We start from the raw sequence: 23,687 nt of genomic DNA on the forward strand, positions 1-23,687 counted from the left end.
CGAGGCCTTTTTTATTACTAGAAAAATTCACAGGAAGTTAGAATACTAGTAGCAGCTAATATTGCATGGAAGGCAAAGGAGGGGCACATAAATCCGTCAGGGTATCCTGTTTACCCAAATGGTGTCATTTCAATGCACAAGCATGGAGCACAACACAAGTCCTGTGTTATGGTTCTACGTGACCGGCGTTAAGCTCCATAATATGCACCAATACGACATTATTTCCACAGGAGAGACCCACACGAGAGGATCCGGGACCCGAATCCTCTTCAGTGGAATAGTAATTCATGTCCATCCAGTAAACATCCCAACCTTTTTGTAAAGTACATCCCAAACGGAACTTTTTGTAAAATGCATCCCAAACTGGATGGAACATGATTTAGTACTGTTGGATTTTCTTCCTAGACAGTGAGCCTTAGTTAAGGGAATAACTGTTTTTGGGCATTTAGGACGTTTTCCCTCGCATAATTTTAGCATATCTATCTTCATTTCTGTTAATTGGTAAAATAAGGACTGATATTGCCTACTAGTGTTTGACGAGCTCCAACTTAAAGCATTTGAAGGGAATAATTCAAAACTTGAGAATTTGGCAACCAAAAAAAATATGCTGAAAAGCTAAACTTCCACATAACTCTCTCTCAAATTTGAAATGGATTATAACAGTTGAAGGTATATTACAATGACGGTGCCTTGTATATAAATGATTGTATCAATTTCCCCTTTCAATTATGTTCTCATCATTAACTTCACCCAGCCACAATCTCTCATAACAAATATGTAGATGTTTAGGTGAGTGTCCTAATAAAACTAGCCTGTGTTCACGTAATATCTGGCTGTGTTACGCCACCTTGCCCAACGCCTGTGTTCATGGCGAAATGCCATTCAAGCGTTTCAGAATCTCCTCGACAAGTCTACTTCTAGGGATTTCCTCTTCCTTGCCGGCTTCAATGTTCTTCAATTTTACAACACCTTCATTCAGTTCACGTTCTCCAACAATTACCATCCAAGGGATCCTGGACTCTTTCGCACGATCAAAGTGTTTCGTAACTCTTTTATTGGCCATGTATTCCGCTTTCACTCTGACAGTCCACAATTCATTTACCATTTCTGAAGCGAGAGCTAGGTCATCCCCCAAAATAGAGACCAGGACTTGAGTCTCCGTAGCTCGTGTTGCCTATAAAAAAACAAGAAAAACACCAGTGCTCGTTCAAATACAAATATGGACAAGTTAAACAAATATGAAAAAGTTACTTCAAAATTTTTTAAATAAAAATCATTCAGAAAATTTAGGCTTAGAATAATATGGCAACCTTGGGAAGAATTGTGAGGACATATCTTTTAGTACAATTAGGGAGTGCGAGAAAAAAATGTATTGAAGGAAGATAAAGTATCTTGGCTAACAAAATTGTTTAATAAGATAAAACAGGTAAAAGAATGACTGAACAGTGGCACAAAAATATTATAGTATCTCTGTGTATATATATATACATGTATACACACACATATACATATAAAAGGAATATGCAAAGTCGTACTACAAGTTATAGTGGTATTAAGTTAAAGAGTCGTACTATGAAACCGGGGGAGAAAATGATTGAACAACTACTATGACGAGAAACTGAATTGTTGGAAATTAAATTTGGATTTTATGCCATGGAGGTCAACTACAGAGGTTATTTACTTATTGAGAACACTAATGAAAAATACAGAGGAAAAAAGATTTAGATATGGTATTTATTGGATTAGGAAGTCTATGGTAGGATACTTAAAAGATCTAATATGTACGATTTTAGAGAAAAAGTCACAAAGGCATATATTGACATGATAAAGGACATGCAATATGAAAATTTGACTATATTTCAAATGACCATGTATGTTATACACTGATGATATTGTTTAAATTGATGAAACTAGAGAACATATGGATACTAAATAGGAGGTTTAGAGGAGCTCAAAATTAAAAGAATTCAAGATACGTAGGAACAAAACAGAATATACGTGTAATACTAAATTTTCTACAGATATAAATAGTAATGTAATGAAATTTGAGGAATGAAGGAGAAATTGAAAATGAAGTTAACCATAGAGTCAGAGAAGGATGAGTTAAATAAAGGAGTGTGTTTGTATCCCTCTAAGATTGAAATGAAAGTCCTGTGAAACAACTGCTTAGAACAGACATTCTTTATGGACAAAATGTTGGGCAGCTAAGAACTAAATATATACACAAAATCAGTGTGGCGGAAACTGGGATAGATGTGTGTCAACACCATAGATAGAATTAATTATGAACACATTCATGAGATGTTGAAGAAAAATTGTAAGAAAATTGATTAAGATAGTTTGGACATGTGTAAAGAAGACTACTAAGTTCACCAGTAAGGAAGAGTGGCACGGTCCAAATTGAAAGTTATGCTAGAAAAAGGCAAAGACCAAAAAAAAAAGGGTAGTCAATAAGCAAGGATATGATAATATGTGGTTTGACGATAGCTATGGTTTTAAATAGAGTGCAATGAAAAAATAGGATTCGTGTAGATGACTCCAAGTAGTTGGAAAAGGGCTTTGAGGTTGTTGAATTCAGTATAGTTAATATTTCTTCTTTTTTCTTTTTTTCCTTTTCAGGCAAGAATACTTTAATTGGATATAGTTTGTAAACTAATACTTTCCTCATGCTTGACTTTCCTAGAAACCTCATGCAATTCATAAAATAAAATAAACATGTATAGTTTTTGTTATTTAACATTAGAGTAATATATTAGCATATATTATTTTGATTGATCAAATTAGGAGAGAGTACAAGGAACCACCTATAATTTGATGGTTTTGAGCACTAGCATTAAATATGCTTCATATATATATTTTAATATAAACCGCTCAAATAATGCAACAGATTGATTGAAGTAGATAAATATATTAATAAAATTCATAATTTTTGGCAAGCCTTATTAGATTTTTTTTTTTTTTTTGATAAATAATAATAAATTAAAAAGGGCGTTCAAAAGGGGAACGCGTCCCTTAAACATTAGAGGAACTGGGATCTAAGGCCCGAAAGAATCCAGAAAAGTAATTAAATCATCAGAAGAGGAACATGAACTCCTCTTCACATAACTAACGAGAGAGCAAATAATAACGAGTTTCAGTGTCGCCGTAGGCGACTCCTTCCCTTCAAACAGTTTGCTATTTCTCTCCTTCCAAACGCACCACCAGACACAATGTGGGACAGTTCTCCAAAAATCGCGTACACCCCTACTCACACGACATCCTCTCCAGGCATGAATCAAATCCTTAGTAGAACGTGGCATTACCCAACATATGCCAAACAATCCAAGAATAAGATTCCAACAATCGTGCACCACGGGGCAATGCATTAGGAGATGATCAACAGATTCCCCATCTTGCTTGCAGAGGCAACACCAATTAACAATACAATTTCCCCTCTTCCTCAAATTATCAATCGTCAGAATCTGACCCCAAACAGCTGTCCACACAAAGAATGCCACCCTTGTAGGTGCCGAAGAGTGCCATATGGTCTTCCAAGCCTTATTAGATTTAAGACCCATCAAGATCCAATCCTTTGTTGTTTTGCACAAATTGAAATTATTGCAACTACAATAGCTACTTAATACATTATGAAATATTAAGTGTGCCTAAAGTTAACTAATTTTGATGATTTTAGATATAACTCAATTTGGGATGTGGCACATTAAGTCCTTAAAATGGTGCACACCAATTACACAGATCCAGTTTTTCTTAGTTACAATTAATTCCTTTTAAAGTCTGCAAGAAATATTTTAGTATAACAAAATGAAAAACATGACAATTTCTGGATAAGAGAGTTCTGTATTTTATATTTTCTATATATATATATATATATATATATATGTATATATAATTTCATTTCAAGGTGCATAATTTTCCATCAAAGCAACTAAGAGACCATTGTAAAGTTTTATGTGTTTTGTGCAATATTGTTATCACATATCATCCCATATGCCATCTTCAAATATGTAGTTAAATGTTGCTTACAGAACAAAGCTAGGCCCTTGACTAATGCTTTTCTGACTTTTGCCACTTTGCAAACATCACTCTAACACTCTTCAACTGCCATTCTCAATTGTTACAATAGCAGTTTTTTGCAATTATTAGCAGCTCTCTCCAAACAAATTTAAATCTTCACTTCTTCATCCAATAAGAATTGTTCCCCCTTGGGTCTTCTACAACAACATCTACCATCCATTCTAGAAGCTTTAGAGCATTAGATGAGTTTGATTCACAGCTCTATCGGTAGTTCCTAGGTGAATTTCTTGCATATGTAACACAAATTCTAGTGTGACACAAAGGAAAAGAGTGTAGAAAGATGAAAGATTCATGCTGCATAATTTTACAATAAATAACATGTTGGGAAATCATAGGTGTTGAAATTGTACTTCTATATGCTTGTAATACAACCACATCCTGAACCTAGGAAATTGACAATTGTAAACTTAGAACAGCAGAGCTCATAGGTTAGAAAAGCTCTAAATAGATTAGAGCATAAGTGAATATACAGTGCCTTGTTTAAAAAAAATGACGTTAGATGCCCTTTTGATAATTTTACACGATGTGTATATATATATATATAACTGCAAACTGGTAGGCATTTAACATCTGGTGACAAAATTATAGTGTCACAGATCCATGTGCAATGCAAGAGCAAATGACGGGTGTATCTATATAGTTATATGTAGGGAGAGCGTTAGGTTATTGTAAATTGGAGCTGCACGTGCAAAGGGGATGAGGAATTGGTTGATCATCTCCTTCTTTATTGCCCCAGAGCTCAGGATGGTTGGGATATGCCGTGTGCCATTTTGGGGATTCAGTGGGTTATGCCAGCATCCATGTTCAACTTCATTGCTGCTTGGGGAGGTTGACAGGCGTGTCCCCAAGTCAGATACGTGGAGGACAGCCCCCTTTGCTTGTGGTGGGTATTTGGAAGGAGAGGAATAGGAGATCCTTTGATGGGGGCAGACTCCTTGGGGGGTGTTTAGATATTCCATTTTGAGTTCTTTATTCTTTTGGGCAGGGTTCTAATTGAAATCTTTGGAGATTCTTTTGTCTTTTGAGGATAGCTTGAGGCTATAGTTTTTCTGCAGTTGTTCTGTGCCGCACCGCGTTTGGTGCTCTTTAAAGAACTTATCAAAGAAAAACTATAGGAAGAGCGAGAGATGGAGGGAGACATGGAAGTGAAAAAAGAAGGCAAAGGTTCCAAAGTAGACTAAGGGTGTGGGAGATTTTAAAATTTTAAAAGTACCATTGATTTATCCTTATATTTACAAGGGAATAAATGACACAAGTATTTCAATGGATAACAAAAAGATATGGTGAGCCAATCGCCTCCCTGATGTCAGATTTGGCTTGGCTTTATATATGATTTAAAGTTTAAATTGGGTTGTAATTTTTTCTTGTTGTCTTGTTAATTACTACAGTACTGTTTACATAGACAAGCCTTGCATGAATTTTAAAACCAAAGCTCAAATGGGATTTTTAGTTTCAAATTTTAGTAGAGTTAAGACACACTTGTGCATAAGAAGACTGATATAGTATTTTCCTCACTGCAAAAAGGAGTATAGGTTCACTTTAGAATTAATCTGATAATGAGATGGAGAATTATATACAATGAAATACATCCTCTAAAACATTGTGCACTTGTCACCTGATTCTGGTCTTTGTGAAGCTGTTCCATTATGGTAAATACTCGTTCAATTCCTAAACTAACACCAATTGCAGGAACCTGCTTTGTACCAAACATCCCTATGAGGTTGTCATAACGTCCACCAGCAGCAATTGAACCAACCTGAGAGTATAGATGAGTCAGATTACTAAAAAAATGTATCATGGTTGACACAAGTGCATGTTCACACAGACACTGATGCACATAGAAAAAGGAAAGGTAGAATATATGGATTATCTTTATTACTTCTAGTAACCACGAAATCAAACAGGAAAAATAGAGGGCAACTCATCCTAACAGTTGACTGCACAAAAGGATTAGTTGGGCATGCCAACTCCAGGAAGAGGTTCAAAACATATATTATAGCAGCTATTAATTATCACTCATTGTAAAAGAGGAATGATGAATCACGAATCATGACTAGTTCTCTATCATGATAAGGTACAATAATAGGTACACTACTACATGCAACACACCAGTCCATGAACATAGATAATCAGTGGCAAGCTGGTAGGGTAAGAAAAATGGTTCTCAAGTTATCTGTTTAAATAAGCATAGCCTTCAGCCTTCAACTAGTGTGACGCATTAATTGATCATTTCAACTCAGATTCACGCATTAATTGTCACTCAGATTATGATTGATGTGAATATGACTATAAGAAGAGACATGGTAACAAAGCAAGTGGACAAATGCAGAAAAGAATTTAAACAGAGAATGTGATGCAAAAGCTAGGTGACATCTTATAAGATCTATTCATCACTATAATAGAAAGAGAACAAACGCTGATTTTTCAAATACCATAACAAATTTACAATCAAGATAGCTAAAAGGTTAAAAACTGCTTCATGGATGTGTTATAAGCAAGATAACAAACACAAATTGAAAATTTACCTGTGTAGCCCCTTTAAAAACAGCTTCATATATAACTCCAGTATAATAATCGAGCCCCCTGGCAAGACTTAAATCAAAAACCACTTTGTCAATACACTTCGACTTCTCCAGACATTTAAATAATATGTCCAAATCATTTAAAGCAGCAAGAGATACACTGTTTTCTAGAAACTTGCTGCCTTCCTGTTTAAGTTTAGATAATAATTCCACAGGGGACCCCCTTTCTTTCACATAAGTGCCAATTTTATCCGCTGTCTCACTAGATAAACCCTTCTCTTCCACCTATACAAAATGAGAGAAATTTTACAAGAGTTATATGCTCATTATTAGAACTCAACAAAGGAACTTATAACTGATAGTGACACATCTAAGCTTAAAGAAACAAACAATAAAAACACAATTAGTTCGAAAAACACTGTAATTCAGAAAAGTTCAAAGAATAAATTTCAGAGCAAAAAGGACATCTATTAAAAGACAATGAGAAAATTTCATTATCATCTACCCAATATATGTCTTAATTTCTACTTCTGATTCTGATTCTGATTTGTTTGTTTAATCAAAATATTAGAAAACAGTCCAAATATTATCCAATAATAAGGGATTATATGAAAAGAAACATCCAGAATTCAAGTTCAACAACAAAATGTCTTTGTGAGCAGAATGTTATGCTACCTACAATTGATATGAGATTGAAGATACCCAATATCATTGTGTGGATCACATTGTACATCTAGCTTGATAGTCATTAGGTTTCTGCACTGGAATCTAACATATTTACTTATAATGAAGGAGAAGCTTACATAACAAGAAGCTACCACATGGCATCACTATAAAAGAAGTCCTACTTCTAGACTTCCTGAGAGAGTTTTGAATGGAAACACTAAATTATTTGTCTTCTTCTCCTAAGTTTTATTTTCATCTGTTCTGAATCTATCTAACTGCAATCCAATTAAATGTCCTAATGAGGATAATTACGTCAAAATTGTTCTCGTTAACTCTAGTCTGCTTTAAACTAGTCAACTGTTTTAACAACTAATTGAGGTAATTTGATTCCTCCTTTTTTTTTTTTTTTTTTTTGGTTAATTAGTTAGCTAAGATATATACAAAAAAAAAAAAAAAAAGTGTAGACTTGTCAATAGAACATACATATATAAGAGACAAGGAAAAAAAATAAGAACCATATTAAAAATCTGAAAAACTAGTATAGTGTTTGTAATTCCAAAAGGCTTTAAAACAAAGGTGTTTGGTGAATCTTAGGACAATAGTCCAGATCCACCTAAAAGGACTATATTTGGGATGATAACAAAACAGTGAGATCTTTCTTTTCTAGAAGACTGGAAAAATATATTGTGGCTCTCTGTAAATAATATGATGTGCACATTCAGAGAGAGAGAGAGAGAGAGAAGTAGAATCAGGGGCGGTGGGGGGGCTAAGCTGCCTCTAACATTCCCTTTTGAAATCTGTAGCAAAAAGTAGAACATTAAAATCAACAGAAATATGTTTTTTCTTACCATTTCTTTCTTTATTTGCTCGAATGATTGCTTGTCTAGTTTGTCAATACTTGAACAAATAGTTCTGAATTTTTCAGCTGGCACTCCACATATATCTAACATTCCATCCAGTAACTTTCGATGATTCAATTTTACCTGCGAAAATATATAAGACATAGAAAAGATCAAGAAGGATATCACTACTCTGGAGAGCATTTCAATGAAATCCAAATGACAAATTGCAGGGAATTATATAACATGAACAGAGCTGTATTTACAAGTAACGACATAGTCCCTAATCCAAGTGCGCCTAACTTGCTTGACACCAAAATTTTTGGTATGAAGGAAAAAATTAAAAGCCATATATTATTTCTAAGCTATTCCCTTGATAAGCCAATATTACAATGATCTCCACTGTCATCCATACATTTATCAATATTCATGTTTTTGTATGTTACTTCTATATTAACAGTTGAATACTGCATCCAAATGGATAAAAGTCCCTTATGGATAGACCACATCTGAACATTGATATCAGAGAGGATAGGAGGTAAAATAAGGCCAAGAAGCTTGTTAGCTTGTGTAGCGGAATGAGAATCTATGTCTAATATCAAATAGTAATTGGACAGGCTTTCCTAGAGGCACTACAGTAAAGAGCAAGATCTGGAGAAAAAGTACCTCATAATCACCAATATTTAGCTCGTCCAGCAATTCAGTCAAAATCTTTATGACCTCGAAGTCTGGCCCCATTTTTTCATATTGACCGGCAATATCAAAGTCACATTGATAAAATTCGCGATATCTTCCTTTGGACGGGTTATCCCTTCTGTACACCTTGGCTATTTGATACCTTTTAAATGATGTGATACCATTCATAGCCACATATCGGGCAAATGGAACTGTCAAATCATACCGTAGTGAACAAAGTTCTCCACCCTATCAACAATTTAAACAAAAAAGTACAAAATAATTAGCAATTGTATACTAACTTCATTTTTTTCATTTAGAACAGTATCAAAGTAAATTTAAGTTTGGGTCTCATAACACAGTTTCAACATAAGTTAGAAAACTTTGCACTTTACGTTACTCTAGCAGTGTCAGAAAAGATTTTAGTACAGCACTATTGTCACACCCACTAACTTGGCCGAATCAAATCATGAAAGTTTATAGGTTTAATATTCAATATATGATAGTAGGTTTCTTTACAAACTCAAACATATACACGTAACACTGTATACACATTTATATATGATTATTGATGAATTAAAACCAAACAGAATAATATTCAACAATCTTTTTACATGAAACTCATGTTCAAAGATGGTATATTGCATGCCTGTAATCACATATAATGATCATTACCACAAAAACAAACGCATATACATACATCTTCATGGTCAATAAATTAACTAATCTACCTAAAATTTATACCAGAACATCCTAAACATTGCAGAAAAGTAAAATTATCAGTTACTATTAATCTCGAGTTGATATTGGTAGTCTTTTAATTCCTCCTCCTCCTTCAAGGTTGCAAACAAGAGTAGAATAATCCTAGAAAATGTCAAGACAACCTTATATAGCAAGTAGGGGCGCAACTTGGGCGGGCCAACCCGAACCCAACCCAATCCTAGTCCCATTTTTCACAGGCTTGGACAACTATTTCTACAATTTGGATTGGGCATGGCCTGAAAAATCTCAACTCAAACTTAATTAGGGTTGGGCTTAGATTGAGGTGTCAGCAACCCGAACCTGAACCTTAAGCTGACTTCTATATATTTACTGTTGTAAATATATTATATATACTTGTGATCATGGTTAGCCTTTTTTTTCTTTCAATTTCTTTTTCTTTAAATCTTGATTTATTGTATATTAATCCTTTGAAAAATGAATTTCTTAAGAATCTGTTTACAATATTTTATTCTTAAGAGGTGTTTGGAAGGTGTTAAGAGGTGTTTGGAGGTGGCCCCTCTTTCTTTATGGTGGGGCCTTTGGCGTGAAAGGAACAGGAGATCCTTTGAAGGGAAAGAGACACCAATTTGGGCTTTGAAATTCTTTATACTTGGATCCTTATTTTTTTGGATTCATGGTAGATTTTGTAAATCTGTGGAGGAGCTATTGGTTTTTGTGGATAGCTTGGTGATATAGTGCTTTTTGTATATGGGATACGCTCCTTGTTTGAGCGCTTTTCTATGATATCTTTACTTATCAAAAAAATATTATATATATTAAAATTCATGTTTTTGGATTTTTCATGCATAGAACCCGATTTTCAGCCCTGATATTATAACCCAAACTTAACAGGAATTAAAAATTTTAAATGTTAGTTGGGCTTAGGTTAGGAAGCTTGGGTTGAAGGTCGCGTTGGATTGGGCCTGGGCTGACCCGAGTAAGGATGCGTAGTAGTGTTCAAAGATAACTCTTTGACCTTTAGACTCACTTCGGACACTTGCCCTTCAGGCACTTGAACCCAATTGGATCACATGCATGTACTTCCAGACATGCTGAGCTCCACATATTCTTGTACGGTCAAAGGGGTTTTCTCTCCTCTTCCCAGCCAGCTTTCAAAGCACATGCTTGGGCGCATTAAGGGTCTGTTCCTATATGAATACGAATTCGAGGGCCCTTTGAGTGACAAGAAAAGTTAGAAACAAAGGTATCTTCGTTTTACTTTTTTATTTAGAAGGGGTTGAAAAGACCATTACAACTATCATGCCCACCTTTTTTATGTACAGAAGATACAAATCCATACTTCGAATAACATAATAAACCCTAATTCCAAGCTTTCCAAAGCAACTCCTAGCCTTATTAAACCACAAAAATATAGTCTATATACACATACACATGTACAAGTACACTATTATAGTGAATAATTAGGATAGAAGTATAGCCTCAACCAACTTTAATCAAAGCATTACATCTCCTTTACACAACTTGCAAAACATTACTTGGGAATGAGAGAAGATTAAGGGTAAACACCATCACTCTGACTGGGCAGGAAGTTTTGCAGTTTGGCTGCCATGTAACCATTCCTTAAGGGTATTTTGATCAGGTGCCTTTAGTTAGAAAGTCCATCCTACTAAAATTAGCAAGTTAGAAAGTCCTTTAGTTTTTATCTTGAAATTTAGGAAACTTAGAATTTGGGTAAAAACTCCGAAAGAAACAAAAATCATTGGACTGTCGGTTTTTTACCAATATTGAACCCATAATTCGTTGGAAAGGGGGGGTTATTTGTTGTTGTAGCATTGAACCTAGACTTCATGTTGTACACAATTTAGTAGGATGGGCTGAGTCTTATTTGATGTAAAATACTAAAATTCAATCTTTTTAAACTAAATAGTAAATACCATGAATGAAAAAACGGGTGTAAGAGCCATTCAAATAACTGCAGAAAAGTACTATGCATTTACATGCAACAAATAAGATACAACCATCTAAAATTACTCAAAATCATCTATTTAACAGCCCTTTATGTCATCTAATCACCCATGATACACACATTTGCATTTATTCATAGTCAACCAAATTGTTTTCCCATTATGCAAAACTGTTCTTGAACAACTTCAAATTCCCACTATTGTGAAACGATCCCGGTACTTCTATAAAATGCCAAGATTCATATATTTATCCTGAGCAAGACCCTTCACCTAACAACCATTGATGTAATGGTCTTTTTTTATTTTTCACTTTAAATTTGAAATAATCAATATCAGCATGAAGTATAAAAGGTGCATGGTATGCAGAAAGAAAACCAAAATCAACTTTTTGAAACGTAGGCTTATAGTACAAACCAAAGAAAAATGAAATACTATACTTGTGTACAAGGCAATTAAACAACTAACAGCAGCGAAAACTAGAGAGAAGGTTAAAAAGTTGAAAGAGAATGCTATAATTTGAAGTGACAAAGTAGATTAAAGGAATAAGAATGGTCTATACTATAAGCCCCGAAGGGCCTTACCAAGAAAAAAGGGCTTTCAATGAACTGTACAATCAAAACACATGGCAAAAGCACCCCACATTGCTAAATAGATCAAACTAATCAACAAGAAGCTAAAATATTAAAAGTATAACTTGTCAAAGGAAAATAATCAACATCTTTTTATGAATACAAATTCCTAACAGTGCTAACAAAAAATAAATAAATTCACTAGAACCATCATCCCATATTTTACCTGGTCAGCAAGATCATAAATTAACTTCGAGTCTTCCCCATATTTTCCCATAAGAGTCTCTCTCAATTCAAAGACAGGAGTATCCAGGGCTGTGGCACCATGCCTCTTGAAAACTTCCACAATAATTGAGAATGCTTTCTCTCTTATGGCCATTTGTTCTTTCGCAAAATCACGAGTACCCTGATATGCAAAAGGGGAAAAAAAAAAAAAAAAAAAAAAAAAAAAAAAATTATTTAAATGTAAAAACATCTATTGTGGAAGTAAGAAGAGAAGAGGGTCAATTCTGGAGCTACAAAACAGGGTGGAAATAACTACAAAGTTCAGTTACATCAGTAAACATGCCCCCAGAAATGTGTCACTTATTAATCTAGCCCCTGCGCTAGCCAAAACGTCAGTTTAGTCATTTGTGGCTACACAACCAAGACCACCTCCCTTGCCAAGTCAGTAATATCCCTCACTCTATGCCAACATAACCAAGCTCCTTGCTTACTTTCCTTGGCTTTCAAATAGATGTTGATGAATTGCCTTCAACAACAACATTTCTTGGGCCAAGAACTTTATCATGTCTAAACCAAAAGGGCACCAACTTCCTCTTCAACTACAACACCTTAAACCACAAGGACTATGTGAGAACTGAGATCTATTCTCTCAAAACACCTCAATTCCAATAACCACAGAAATGTGCACATGATAATTCTAAGCCATAATAATCTACACTTACCACGTCCTGCTTTAACATTTAAAAAAAAATTATAAAACAAGGAATGCTGAACCAAAAAAAATATTGGACCAGAAATAATGTGAGGTAGGCCTTCTGTACAGTTCGTGTTGTTTAGCTTAAAGGAAGCGTCAAGTTTAACCAAAAATCCGTATGACAACAAAGAAAATAAAATTATTAAAGTTCAAATGTACCGGCTTAAATCTGTATAATCCCAAAGCAAGTTCACACTCCCAAACCCAATAGCTAAAAGGCATATCTTGACTATAAAGGGCTTAGTTATATCAGCTTGTAAAACAGGAAAACTCTTTGGTCAGCTAAGTTTGTGAAGACAAGAAAAAAATTGTGAAATCAATCTGGATACGTTAATAAACTGGATTAGGATACAATCAAACAAAAGCATAATGCATATAATACAGGGAGTAACCAAAAGAAGAAAAATATATATATATATATATATTTATTCACACTGTGGGAGTATCATATACAGTTCATATTACAACATGAAAGCATGTGATCTAGGGACATGCCCGCTGAGAATGTCAACATGTGAGCTCAGACAAACTTAGTTTGAACTCTACACATAGTCGGAACTCCCAAACTCCCTATATCAGCTAGACCAGACAAAATGAACCGACATCAGACCAGGAGCTCAAACATAAGGAATGACATGTCTACAAGAAGAACTTCTCTATGATATTCCGTTTATGCCTAGAGTTCCTTCCTAAACGGAGTAAATCTAAGCAACAAGGGAACATGTAATAAGGGGATCAACATTTATTCAATTCTTTTACAAGGACCAAGATTTATTCATAATAGAATAAGAAATCAAATTCAGGCTCCATCCAGTTTGGGTGTAGAGTTCAACTTTAAGTCAACTGCTTAACATGATAGGATAGGTTCAACCCAGTTCAGTAATCACCGAGAATATCAAAATGTGATCTTCATCTGCTGTAGATAGGTCACCTATAAAATACCAATTCTAAAAGGCCATAATATGCAATCTTTGTAACTGGTACTTGAAACTCTGCTAAATCATTCTCGAAACTTCTGACCTAATCATCCAAAACCCTTCAGTCAAACTCTATGCCTGTATTCTTGTTTACAAAAGCACATGAATCAAAGATCATGAAGTTAATATGACAGTGGAGGAATTCGACCCTCCACATGCACCATGATTGTTTAAATAACTTTTAACTCCAACAAGACCACCAATCATCTATTTGATCCCCTGTTTAACCATATTACTCTGTAACTATACAAAAAGCATCAAGTTTAGTTCATTTCATGTAAACTAAGCTTGAGACATATGTTGACGGCTTCAGTTTAAGTTCTATTTATGTTGCATCTTACAAAAATAAAGCTGCATTTTTCAATGGAATGAAATAAATGCCTTTGAAACAATAAATTTACAAAAAATAAATAATTATATAAATCAACAAAGCATCTGGCATCCTCTGCTTGTTAAGTCAGATGCACATCTTGAAGAAAAGAAGAATAAATTGCCAACTAGATTAATACATATGATTATTAAACAACTTGCATTAAACATTTAATTATTGCATCAATGCTTTGTCAAAATGAATCGTAAATTATTCTCACTAATTTTAATAAATAAAGCATCTGGCATCCTCTGCTTCTTAAGTCAGATACACATCTTGAAGAAAAGAAGAATAAATTGCCAACTAGATTTACACATATGATTATTAAACAACTTGCATTAAACATTTAATTATTACATCAATGCTTTGTCAAAAGGAATCGTAAATTACTCTCACTAATTTTAGACAAAACGAGCAGACCCATGATAATCCTATAGAAAAGCATGCCAACAGAGGTCATAAATTAGGAGAAGGAGAACAGGATGGCAAATGTTTTCTCAAATTGGCACCATTTCAGATTAAATGTAACAAATGAGCAGCATATTTGCGAATATGATGCTTGATACCCAGTCATATTGGTATATGCCATTTTTTGTATTTATTTTACAGGATCTAAATGTTTTCTAATAACACTAGATAATTACCTGATTCTGATATTTATATTTTATGTTTTTGGAAGGCCAAGTGATGAATGTGTTTAACAAGATAAAAAAAATCATAAAACTTGAGGTACTTTATTACCTTCGGAATCTTGGGTAGTCTTCTACTTTCATTACTTTCCACAATCTCTTTTACTTTCTGGAATAGGCTATCAAAACCAGACTCCTTTGGGTCGAAAAATGAAAGAAATTCCTGACAGAGTTTCTCCAATAGAGCTGATGGGTCAACTGCCTCACCTACTCCATTCTGCAACCTATCCTTAAGAAACTGCATCAAAACTGTAGTCCCTTTCCCAAAAACCTTCTTTCTCTTTTCACTCTTCTTATCTACTTTTGCATTTTCGCCTTTCATATCCACCTTCGAAGGCACATTGCCTTGAAGAGATTTTATTAATTCACCACCTTCAAGTGACAGAAAGGCAATAGTTGCCTCCCACGAGACAATTTTCCTCACAGTTTCTAATAAACTATTAATCTCATGCAAAAACTTAATGTAGTCCTCTTCAAAAGCTGCGAAAATATCCCTCAAACTATTGAGACTTGGACATCCCTTGTTAAGCATTTCCATCACACTGGAACGCAAATCATCATTAGTCATCGCATCAACATTAAGTTTTGCACGGCACAAACTATTCTCACCCAATTTCCGAAGCGCCGCGGCCAACGGTAACAAATCTGTTGCCAAACTCTTGCCGGTCCCTCCACTCTTGGAGCCACCACCTTTGACAGCAGCAGAATTCAACTCAACCCGAGTAGTCGAGTGCACTAATCTTGCAATTTTCCTCAGACTTCCGTGAACCTCGGGAATTTCAGATACCGCGTCGGACTCGAGCTTGCCCGCCAATTTGGAACCATTGAGCAAAATCTTGAGATCACTAGCAACGCTGATTTCGTCCTTGGCGGAGAACCCATCACCAGAATCCATCAAATTAAAGGCAGACACGTCGGCCCTCGAGGCCTCACAAGACAATGCAGCCACTGCATCAGCAATCCCCAACAACGCCGACGATTGGTGATCCAGAAGCCCGCAAATTCCACCCAGAACAGCAGAAGATTTCTCCAGAACAGCGAGTTCTTCTTGGGTAACATCGAATGGAATGGTACGATCAAGAGTTGGGGTTTGCTGCGAATTGAGAGTTTCTAAAACAAAACGTGGAATGGTGTCGCGAATACCACCACCACCACCGGAGGTGGCGGAGAGGAGAAGGCGGTTCAGGAGAAGCAAGAGAGAAGCTCTGAGTTCTTGTGGGGATAGATAATTGGGTACTGAGAATTGAAACTCGAGAGACGGGTTACGATCAGCATTGTTGGAAAGCTTGTCGAAAATGGAAGGATCGATTCGTACCTGAGAGAGGCCATTGGCGACGGCGAAGACAGAGGCTGATGAGAGAGAAGAGCCTTTGCCGCCAATTGTTATGACAGAAACTTGGCGTGTCTCAGCCGCCATCAAGAAATGGGAATATGATCGCCCCTTCTCTTCTCTTCTCTGGTAGATGATGCGCAAAAGGGAATATGATTCTTCCACCTGCTTTACTCGTCTTTCTACTCGTTCTAAGAGACTGAGTCAGCTAGGGTTCGGCGATGCTTACTAAAATTTTACATTGACACACCCCTGAATTTTGCCTTTATTTGCAAACTTGAAAAATGATTGTTGCACGGAATTGTTGCAATGAATTGATAAAACTAAAAAATAATTTTTGCACGGAATTATTACACGGTACAGACAAGCTTAGAAAATGATTCTCGCACGAAATTAATAAAACTAAAAAATAAGTATTAAAAATTTTAAGAGTTGAATTTTAAACATTTAAATTTTTAAGTAGTAATTAAAAAATAAATATTTTTTAAAATTTTTAATACAATTTTACTCTATTTAAATTAGGTTATAAAAAGCATTAATTAAATAAATAAGGAAGTGGAGCCCTCTTCTTAGTTGCATACCAAGCCCTCTATTTAATTATATTTGGTATAAATAACTAATTAAAAATTATTTAGTTACTTAATTGTATACCAAGCCTTCCACTTAATTATATTTTGTATAAATAGTTAATTAAAAATTATTCGGTTAGACATGTGTGATCTGGCATAAAATTTAAGTGGTGAAAAGTCAAATTTGCCCTCAAATGATTTTTTTATTTCAAAAAAATTGGCATGACAAATGACCTAAATGCCCCATCTTAAAAAAAAAAAAAAAAAAAAACCTCCCTCCCCACCTGTCACCTTCTTCCCTTCTCTCTCCCCACCGTCATCACTCCCTCCATCACCCCATTTCCACCACTCCAGCCCCGCCCACGCCCACCCCCACCCCTCTCTCTCTCCAATGCCCATTTAGATCACTCAAAATTTTTTGTTTGCAGTTTGTCTAAATTTAATCTATTAATACATGTCACGTTCGTTGTGTATAAAATTAATAAAATACATATTAACTAACTGTAATGTTAGCAGTTTTGAAAGTTGAATTTAATTACAAGGAGTGCATTTTGTAACAAGTTGACAGTTAAAAGGTGTTTTAATACAATTTTGCTAAACTTTTTTCAGATTAATCTCACACAAGGACTCGATATCCCTTACTGCACAACAATGAATTATCAAGCACGTTTTTGGCTGATTGAAAGACAAAGAAAGGGATCACCCATCCCTATACATACCTCAACCCCTACCATGCCATTTTCTCTTTTAACAAATTATTTTTATATTTTTAAATAACAGAATGTGGTAATCTGCAATATATTTTTGGCTGATTTTTTTGAGTCATATAACGTGATCCTAATTTATTGTTCTTTATTAATATAATTATCATAGCCACTATAAATTTGTTCCTAAAATGATTATGCTTACACTAAGAGCTCGAACTTTCATTCTTGATACAATTATGTGAAACTCACATGATGCAAAAAATACTTCTTGATTGTTTTTAGTATAAAATAATATATAAATTTGAATATTAAAATTACACCTTTCTTAATAACTTAAACTTTTAAAATAAATAATGGTTAATACTTAATAGACACAATAAATATATTTATATTTACAAAATTGTTTTTCTGATTTTATATATAATAATACCATGAATGTAATCAGCGGCACTTAGGGCTAAATGGGACAATGCGAGTGCTCTTTTTGTTTCCCAAAACATTATACTTTCAATAAATCCTTGATATGTCTTAAAATTGCATTTGAATCTCGTTAACAAAATAATTACAAAACCTATCAGGTCCATCATGTCCCAATACCAAAAACAAATCTTTCAAATTTCCAACACATTTCATGACCGCGTCGAACATAAATGTAACTGATTGGAGGAAAAATGACGATAATTCGGTTATTCCACATAATCCAACCACTTCCCAATCTTTGAACTAATTCTACATAACATTAAGGCAAAGAACATTTCTTAAATTTCGTTAGACTTCACTATATAAATGGCTTCTTACTCCCAAAAAAAAAAACTCATAAATTACAAAACAAAGGTAATATAATATGCCTTTCATTTTGTATATGTTTCTAGTGTACACAATATACCAAAAGGAACAACTCAATAGTAGTCATAGTCATCCCCCCGACGAGAACCACTGAGATCCGACCGCTGAACTAACCGGACTAATGCCTCCACCACTTCAGACATGGGCGGCCTGAATTCCGGCTCCAGCTAAAACAAAAATATCAAGAAACAAGTTAGAATAATGGATCAAAATACCAAAAAACAACAAAGACGGGATTACATGTTTAAGAAATTGTGGATCAACCATCTTCTGGTCAGATTCAATCTACTTAGAATGGGTTGCAACAACCATGTAAAGCAAGATGCAAGCTAAAAGTTGGTTAACAGAGATCATATGCGCCTGTTCCGGTGCCTACGTGGCAAAAAAAAAATAAATAATGCAAAGCATAACAAGATTGCTAGACAATACAATTGCCAAGCAGAACAACTTCAGGCTGGATTAGAGCCTGCATGACATTTATTAGTATATCTATTGCATTGGCAGAATTGAAAAGCTTAGCTATGAGTGTTTCGTTATTTTTTTCTTTTATTTTTTTGTTTTTGTTTTTGTTTTTTGTTTTTTTTTTTTTTTTTTTTGGTTAATTTCACTCACAACCCTTCAAGTTTGGTCATATATCATATTGAAACATCTTTCGAAAATTAACATCAATCACAATACAAATTTTTGGTCCATTTTTCACTCACACCCAAAAGTTACTTTTCAGTGTTGTCAGAGCACTTTTTCATGTAAAATGACATTTTTACCCTTCTGACTTTTGTTTTAACTTATAAAAGGATTAACTTATATATAAAATGACTTAACTACCCATAGTACCCATGTTAAGTGACCAAAATACCCATTACTCTATCAAAACTACCCAATCTTCTTTTCTTACCACTCTCTCTGTCTCCACCCACCAGCATCACCAACTGCATTGTTAATTTGTTATGCCATTGATAAAGCTTGAAATAAAAAATAAAAAATAAAAAGTTTTATATGATTCTCATATTGTCCTTTTGCACAACAAAAATGGGTCTCATTCAGCCACCACAATCACCATCGCCACCATGCTCACACCAGTCACACACACACACGTATATACACACAATCACACACATACATAATCAGACCACATAAGAACACAAATTTAAATATAGAATCTAAAAATTGAATGAGTATGCAGAATTTAAATGGGTATGCAGAATTTTTCACAACATAAAAATCGAATTTGCACAATATATAATTCATACTAATAAAGGGTTAATTTCACTCACACCCCCTCAGGTTTGGCCATTTTTCACCCTCAAACATCTTTCGAAAATAACTATCAGTTAGGTCCATTCTTACTTTTGAAATATATAAATATTTCTGTATAATTGTGGAGCAAAATCTTCCACCAATCATGGTAATCAGGTCAATTTCCTTCTAATTATAAATATTTCTATATAACGGTGGAACAAAATCATCCACCAATTATGGTACCTCATTTGACTATTGTACACCTTCCATATATTCTTATCTTTACCATGTCTATATATAGGCTTCTTGTACTCTAGCAATATATAAAAATGTAGTAGTGGCTCTTTGTCCATGGATGTAGGTCTTAGTGCTGAATCATGTATATGCCTGTGTTTTCCAAATTTCTCTCTTCCCTTTTCCTATTTGCATTTCTTATTTCCGCATCCAATTTTAACATGGTATCAAAGTCAAGTTGTTCTTGTCATCCCATCTAGAATTTTAGGAGGAGTATTAGAACTATTATCATGGAGCATATTCTCTCTGTCTTCACTTTCCTTTCCTAACGTAGTTTCGGCTTTTCCCGGCGTTGTTCCGGCCATTTCCCGGCGTTGTTCCAACTTTTTCTCGGCTTAGTTCCGGCCACTTCCCGACTTAGTTCCGGCCTTTCCAAGCTTTGTTCTAGACACTTTTGCATTATCTTTCAAGGCGTTTCTTTAGCAAGTTGAGCATTCATGATATTCATGCTCCAACTTGAGGGGGAGTGTTAAAAGATATAAATATTTCTGTATAATTATGGAGCAAAATCCTTCACCAATCATAGTGATCTGGTCAATTTCCTTCCAATTATAAATATTTCTATATAACGGTAGAACAAAATCCTCCACCAATATGCCTCCTTTGACTATTATCACCTTCCATATATTTTTATCTTTACCATGCCTATACAGAGGCTCCTTGTACTCGAGCAATATATAGTTCTGAATAATAAAAATGTAGCCCTTAATGGCTCTTTGTCCATGGATGTAGGCCTTAGTGCTGAACCATATATATGCCTATGTTTTTTATTTTTCTCTCTTCCCTTTTCATATTTGCATTTCTTTTTTCCGCATCCAATGTTAACACTTACTTTTTCGTTACGGTTTTCGTTAAAAAATTGTAAAAAGACAATTTTACCCTTAATTTTTTTAATCTATTTTATTCCCAAATATCAGATTACATAAATGACTAATATACCCCTTATCATTACACCTACCTACCACCACAACTCACACACCCGCCACAGGAGAAGGGCTCGCAGGAAATGACGTCACCGACCTAGGTTCTTGCTTTCTGTTCGCAATCACAGTTTCTTGGTTTGCAATTGCAATTCCATCTGGTGGCTTCATCACCCTTGGACGCCTCACCCACCAGAATCGAGTACTACGACATTGTTACAGACCTTCCTGGACCTCGATTTCACAATTACAACCATGGCCTTCATTGTAACCCCACGGCCAACTCAATTTCTATTCAATCTCATCTCTCACCACCACCAAAATTTCACGACCACCCCAGATTCCGCCATGTCCCCAAATTTTACTAAACCCATATTAGAATTGAAGGACGGCGAGAGGATCACGTCGACACCATTGGTGGGAAAGAAGACAACGAACCAGAGGGCTATGACGCCTCCGTCCTCATCTCCTCCACTCCCATTAACAAGGTCGAGCGCGACACTGACATCAAGCTCTCCCTCCCTGGCGACGCCTTCAATGTCGTCATCCGCGCTAAGACTGCCCTTGAGCTCGCCTGCCCTACCATCGTCTCCTGCACCGACATCATCGCCGTCGCTACCCCGGAGCTCGTCACCATGATGGTTCGCCTGCCCCACCGTCGTCTCCTGCGCCTGCTCAACCGCTGTCTCCTAAGCCAAGATCCTCGCCGGTGTTGGTGGTGGTGTTGTCTCCTGCACCTGCTCCGCCGCTGTCTCCTGCGCTGAGATCCTCGCCGGTGTTGGTGGTGGTGTTGTGCTTGTGTGTGTATGTATATGTATATATATATAATTTGTAAATTTACAAAATTTTGAGGGATAATTTAGTCTTTTAATGTAATTCTTTAGGCTAAAGAGTTATTTTGACAAAAGCAAAAGGTATTTAAGTCATTTAACATTGGGTCAAAACTGTCCAACTAACGGTTGGGGTGTGAGTGAAAAACGGAGCAAAAGCTTGTAATGTGAGTGATAATTATTTTCAAAAGAGGTTTAAGGGTGCAAAATGGCCAAACCTAAGCGGGTGTGAGTGAATTAACCCTAAAATAAAAGGGTAAAAAAAAAAAAACTGAGGAGATCCATAGCTTCATGTCACAATTTAAAATTAATTTTGCCTTCTCCGTTATAGATATATTGGGTCAGTGGGTCACATAAGGGAATGGACATTAGACAGCCACAAAACCAGCAATCTCTAATTGTGTGTATAAGCTTGTATATGTACACATATATACATGGGTTGTGGAGAAGAGAGATGCGTGGTCAGTGGGTCTGTTGAGGGGTCTGAGACCTTGGAAGGGAAAGTGGGTGTTCAGAAGGTTAGGAGATGAAAGATAAGAGTGTGAATTTTACAGAAAGAAATAAATGGGGGCAATTTTGTTTTTTAAGTTTGTTGATATTTTGGATTAAAATGCATTAAAAAAAATAGGGGTAAAATTGTCTTTTCACATGCTTTTAATGGTGTTAGTAACGGAAAAGTAAAATTGGACCTAAGTGAAAGTGATTTTCAAAGGTATTCAATGTGATATTTGGCCAAACCTGAGGGGGTGTTAATGAAATTAACCCTTTAAAAAAACAAAAAAAAAAGGTACAAGAGGAAAAGGGTGGCGGCTTTCACCTGCACACAGAGAGCAATCACATCAGCAAATCGAGAAACTGACTTAGGAGGGTAGAGTCCACGCAAGGCAGGATCCACCATTTTTCCCAATGCATCAATGTCATGGAGCTGTGGGGTGGCCCATCGGACTAGAGATTGTTCTAATCTTGGCTTTGAACTAAACAGAAAAGAAGCAACCAAACCATTTCAGATATGGGGTCTGCATAGATCAGCATAGTAAAAATAAATTGAATCTATGAAACACACCTGTCGAAAGGCATTCGACCTGTCAACAGCTCCAACATGACCACCCCAAAACTGTAAATGTCACTCTTCATTGTAAAAGCTGAAGACTTTGTGCATTCTGGTGCATTGTACCCATTCCCCAGGTTTTGACTAGTGCGCTGACAGAGTCAATTAGAATAACAATAAGTGAAGAATTCCTATCAAAAAAGGGGGGAAATATCTGAAAGACGAACAAATAGACAATATAGAGGCACACTTGCACAGTGAAACACCGGAGTTGGTGTCAAATCTTGGCATTAAGAAGACAAATAATAAAAAGGATGCAAATGTGCAAAGACAACAAATGAGCAACACAACATCATGAAGTCAGAAAAATCGTAATGTATACTGTTATACACGCAATGTAACTTTAATATTTCATCTACCGGTATTATTGCCATACTTCACCTTCACATAACTTCAGCTTAAAATGTGACTCCAAGGCTGCCACCTCATGGAGGATGCCTTGGTGTAGGTGGAGTTGATGGGGAAAACATTTAGAGGAAAAATTCTTTCTACAGGGTTTTCAAAGAAGGCACGGTCCTGGGCATCATTAGAGGACTACCTGTTGTACCAAAATTCCACCCAAGGTTGCATTTTTGGATAGATGGCTATTATGGGACACATGTTGACCACCAGCAGCTTGTTGAAGATACAGATTGTGGTCAACTGGTTTTCCATGTGCAAGTGGCCGAGGGACGGAATTAACCTGCCATTTCCTGCTTCGCTATTTGTGGGCCACGTTACCTTACCTTTGATGTAAACTACGAAATGCTTAGATTGGTATGAGATAAGCTCACCATCTAGGGAGGTGGTAAAATGGG

General features: G+C 35.6%; 2 protein-coding genes across 3 annotated transcripts in view; both read right to left on the reverse strand.

The window, feature by feature from the left end:
• Nucleotides 1-605: 605 nt before the first annotated feature.
• Nucleotides 606-16,600, reverse strand: LOC132286968 (histidine--tRNA ligase, cytoplasmic). The gene is made up of 7 exons (XM_059789417.1): nt 15,100-16,600; nt 12,259-12,438; nt 8,768-9,025; nt 8,111-8,245; nt 6,600-6,881; nt 5,690-5,830; nt 606-1,174 (listed from the first exon to the last, which is right to left on the reverse strand). The coding sequence occupies exons 1-7, from the start codon at nt 16,462-16,464 to the stop codon at nt 866-868; spliced, it is 2,670 nt and encodes an 889-aa protein (XP_059645400.1). The 5' UTR covers nt 16,465-16,600; the 3' UTR covers nt 606-865.
• A 1,770-nt stretch (nt 16,601-18,370) lies between these two features.
• The window catches only part of LOC132284068 (protein STRUBBELIG-RECEPTOR FAMILY 5), a 28,485-nt gene continuing 23,168 nt past the window's right edge, over nt 18,371-23,687 (reverse strand). For both annotated transcript variants that reach the window (XM_059786130.1, XM_059786129.1), the window contains 3 exons: nt 22,846-22,982; nt 22,600-22,756; nt 18,371-18,666 (listed from right to left, as the gene is read on the reverse strand). In XM_059786130.1, coding sequence (XP_059642113.1) covers nt 18,553-18,666; nt 22,600-22,756; nt 22,846-22,982 — 408 coding nt within the window. In that variant the 3' untranslated portion in view covers nt 18,371-18,552. The remainder of the gene's footprint in view (nt 18,667-22,599; nt 22,757-22,845; nt 22,983-23,687) is intronic.

Source organism: Cornus florida, unplaced genomic scaffold, assembly GCF_030987335.1.
Source record: "Cornus florida cultivar Cherokee Brave unplaced genomic scaffold, ASM3098733v1 CherokeeBrave_3.0.0_Hap2_Chr11, whole genome shotgun sequence".
NCBI classification, from domain to species: domain Eukaryota; kingdom Viridiplantae; phylum Streptophyta; class Magnoliopsida; order Cornales; family Cornaceae; genus Cornus; species Cornus florida.

Coding starts and splice junctions, on each gene's coding strand:
- LOC132286968 (XM_059789417.1), bottom strand. CDS start 16,464: ATGGCGGCTGAGACACGCCAAGTTTCTGTCATAACAATTGGCGGCAAA. Junction 9,026..12,258: donor TTTATGATCTTGCTGACCAG/GTAAAATATGGG, acceptor AATTGTTGATAG/GGTGGAGAACTTTGTTCACT. Junction 5,831..6,599: donor TTTTTAAAGGGGCTACACAG/GTAAATTTTCAA, acceptor CTATACTCTCAG/GTTGGTTCAATTGCTGCTGG.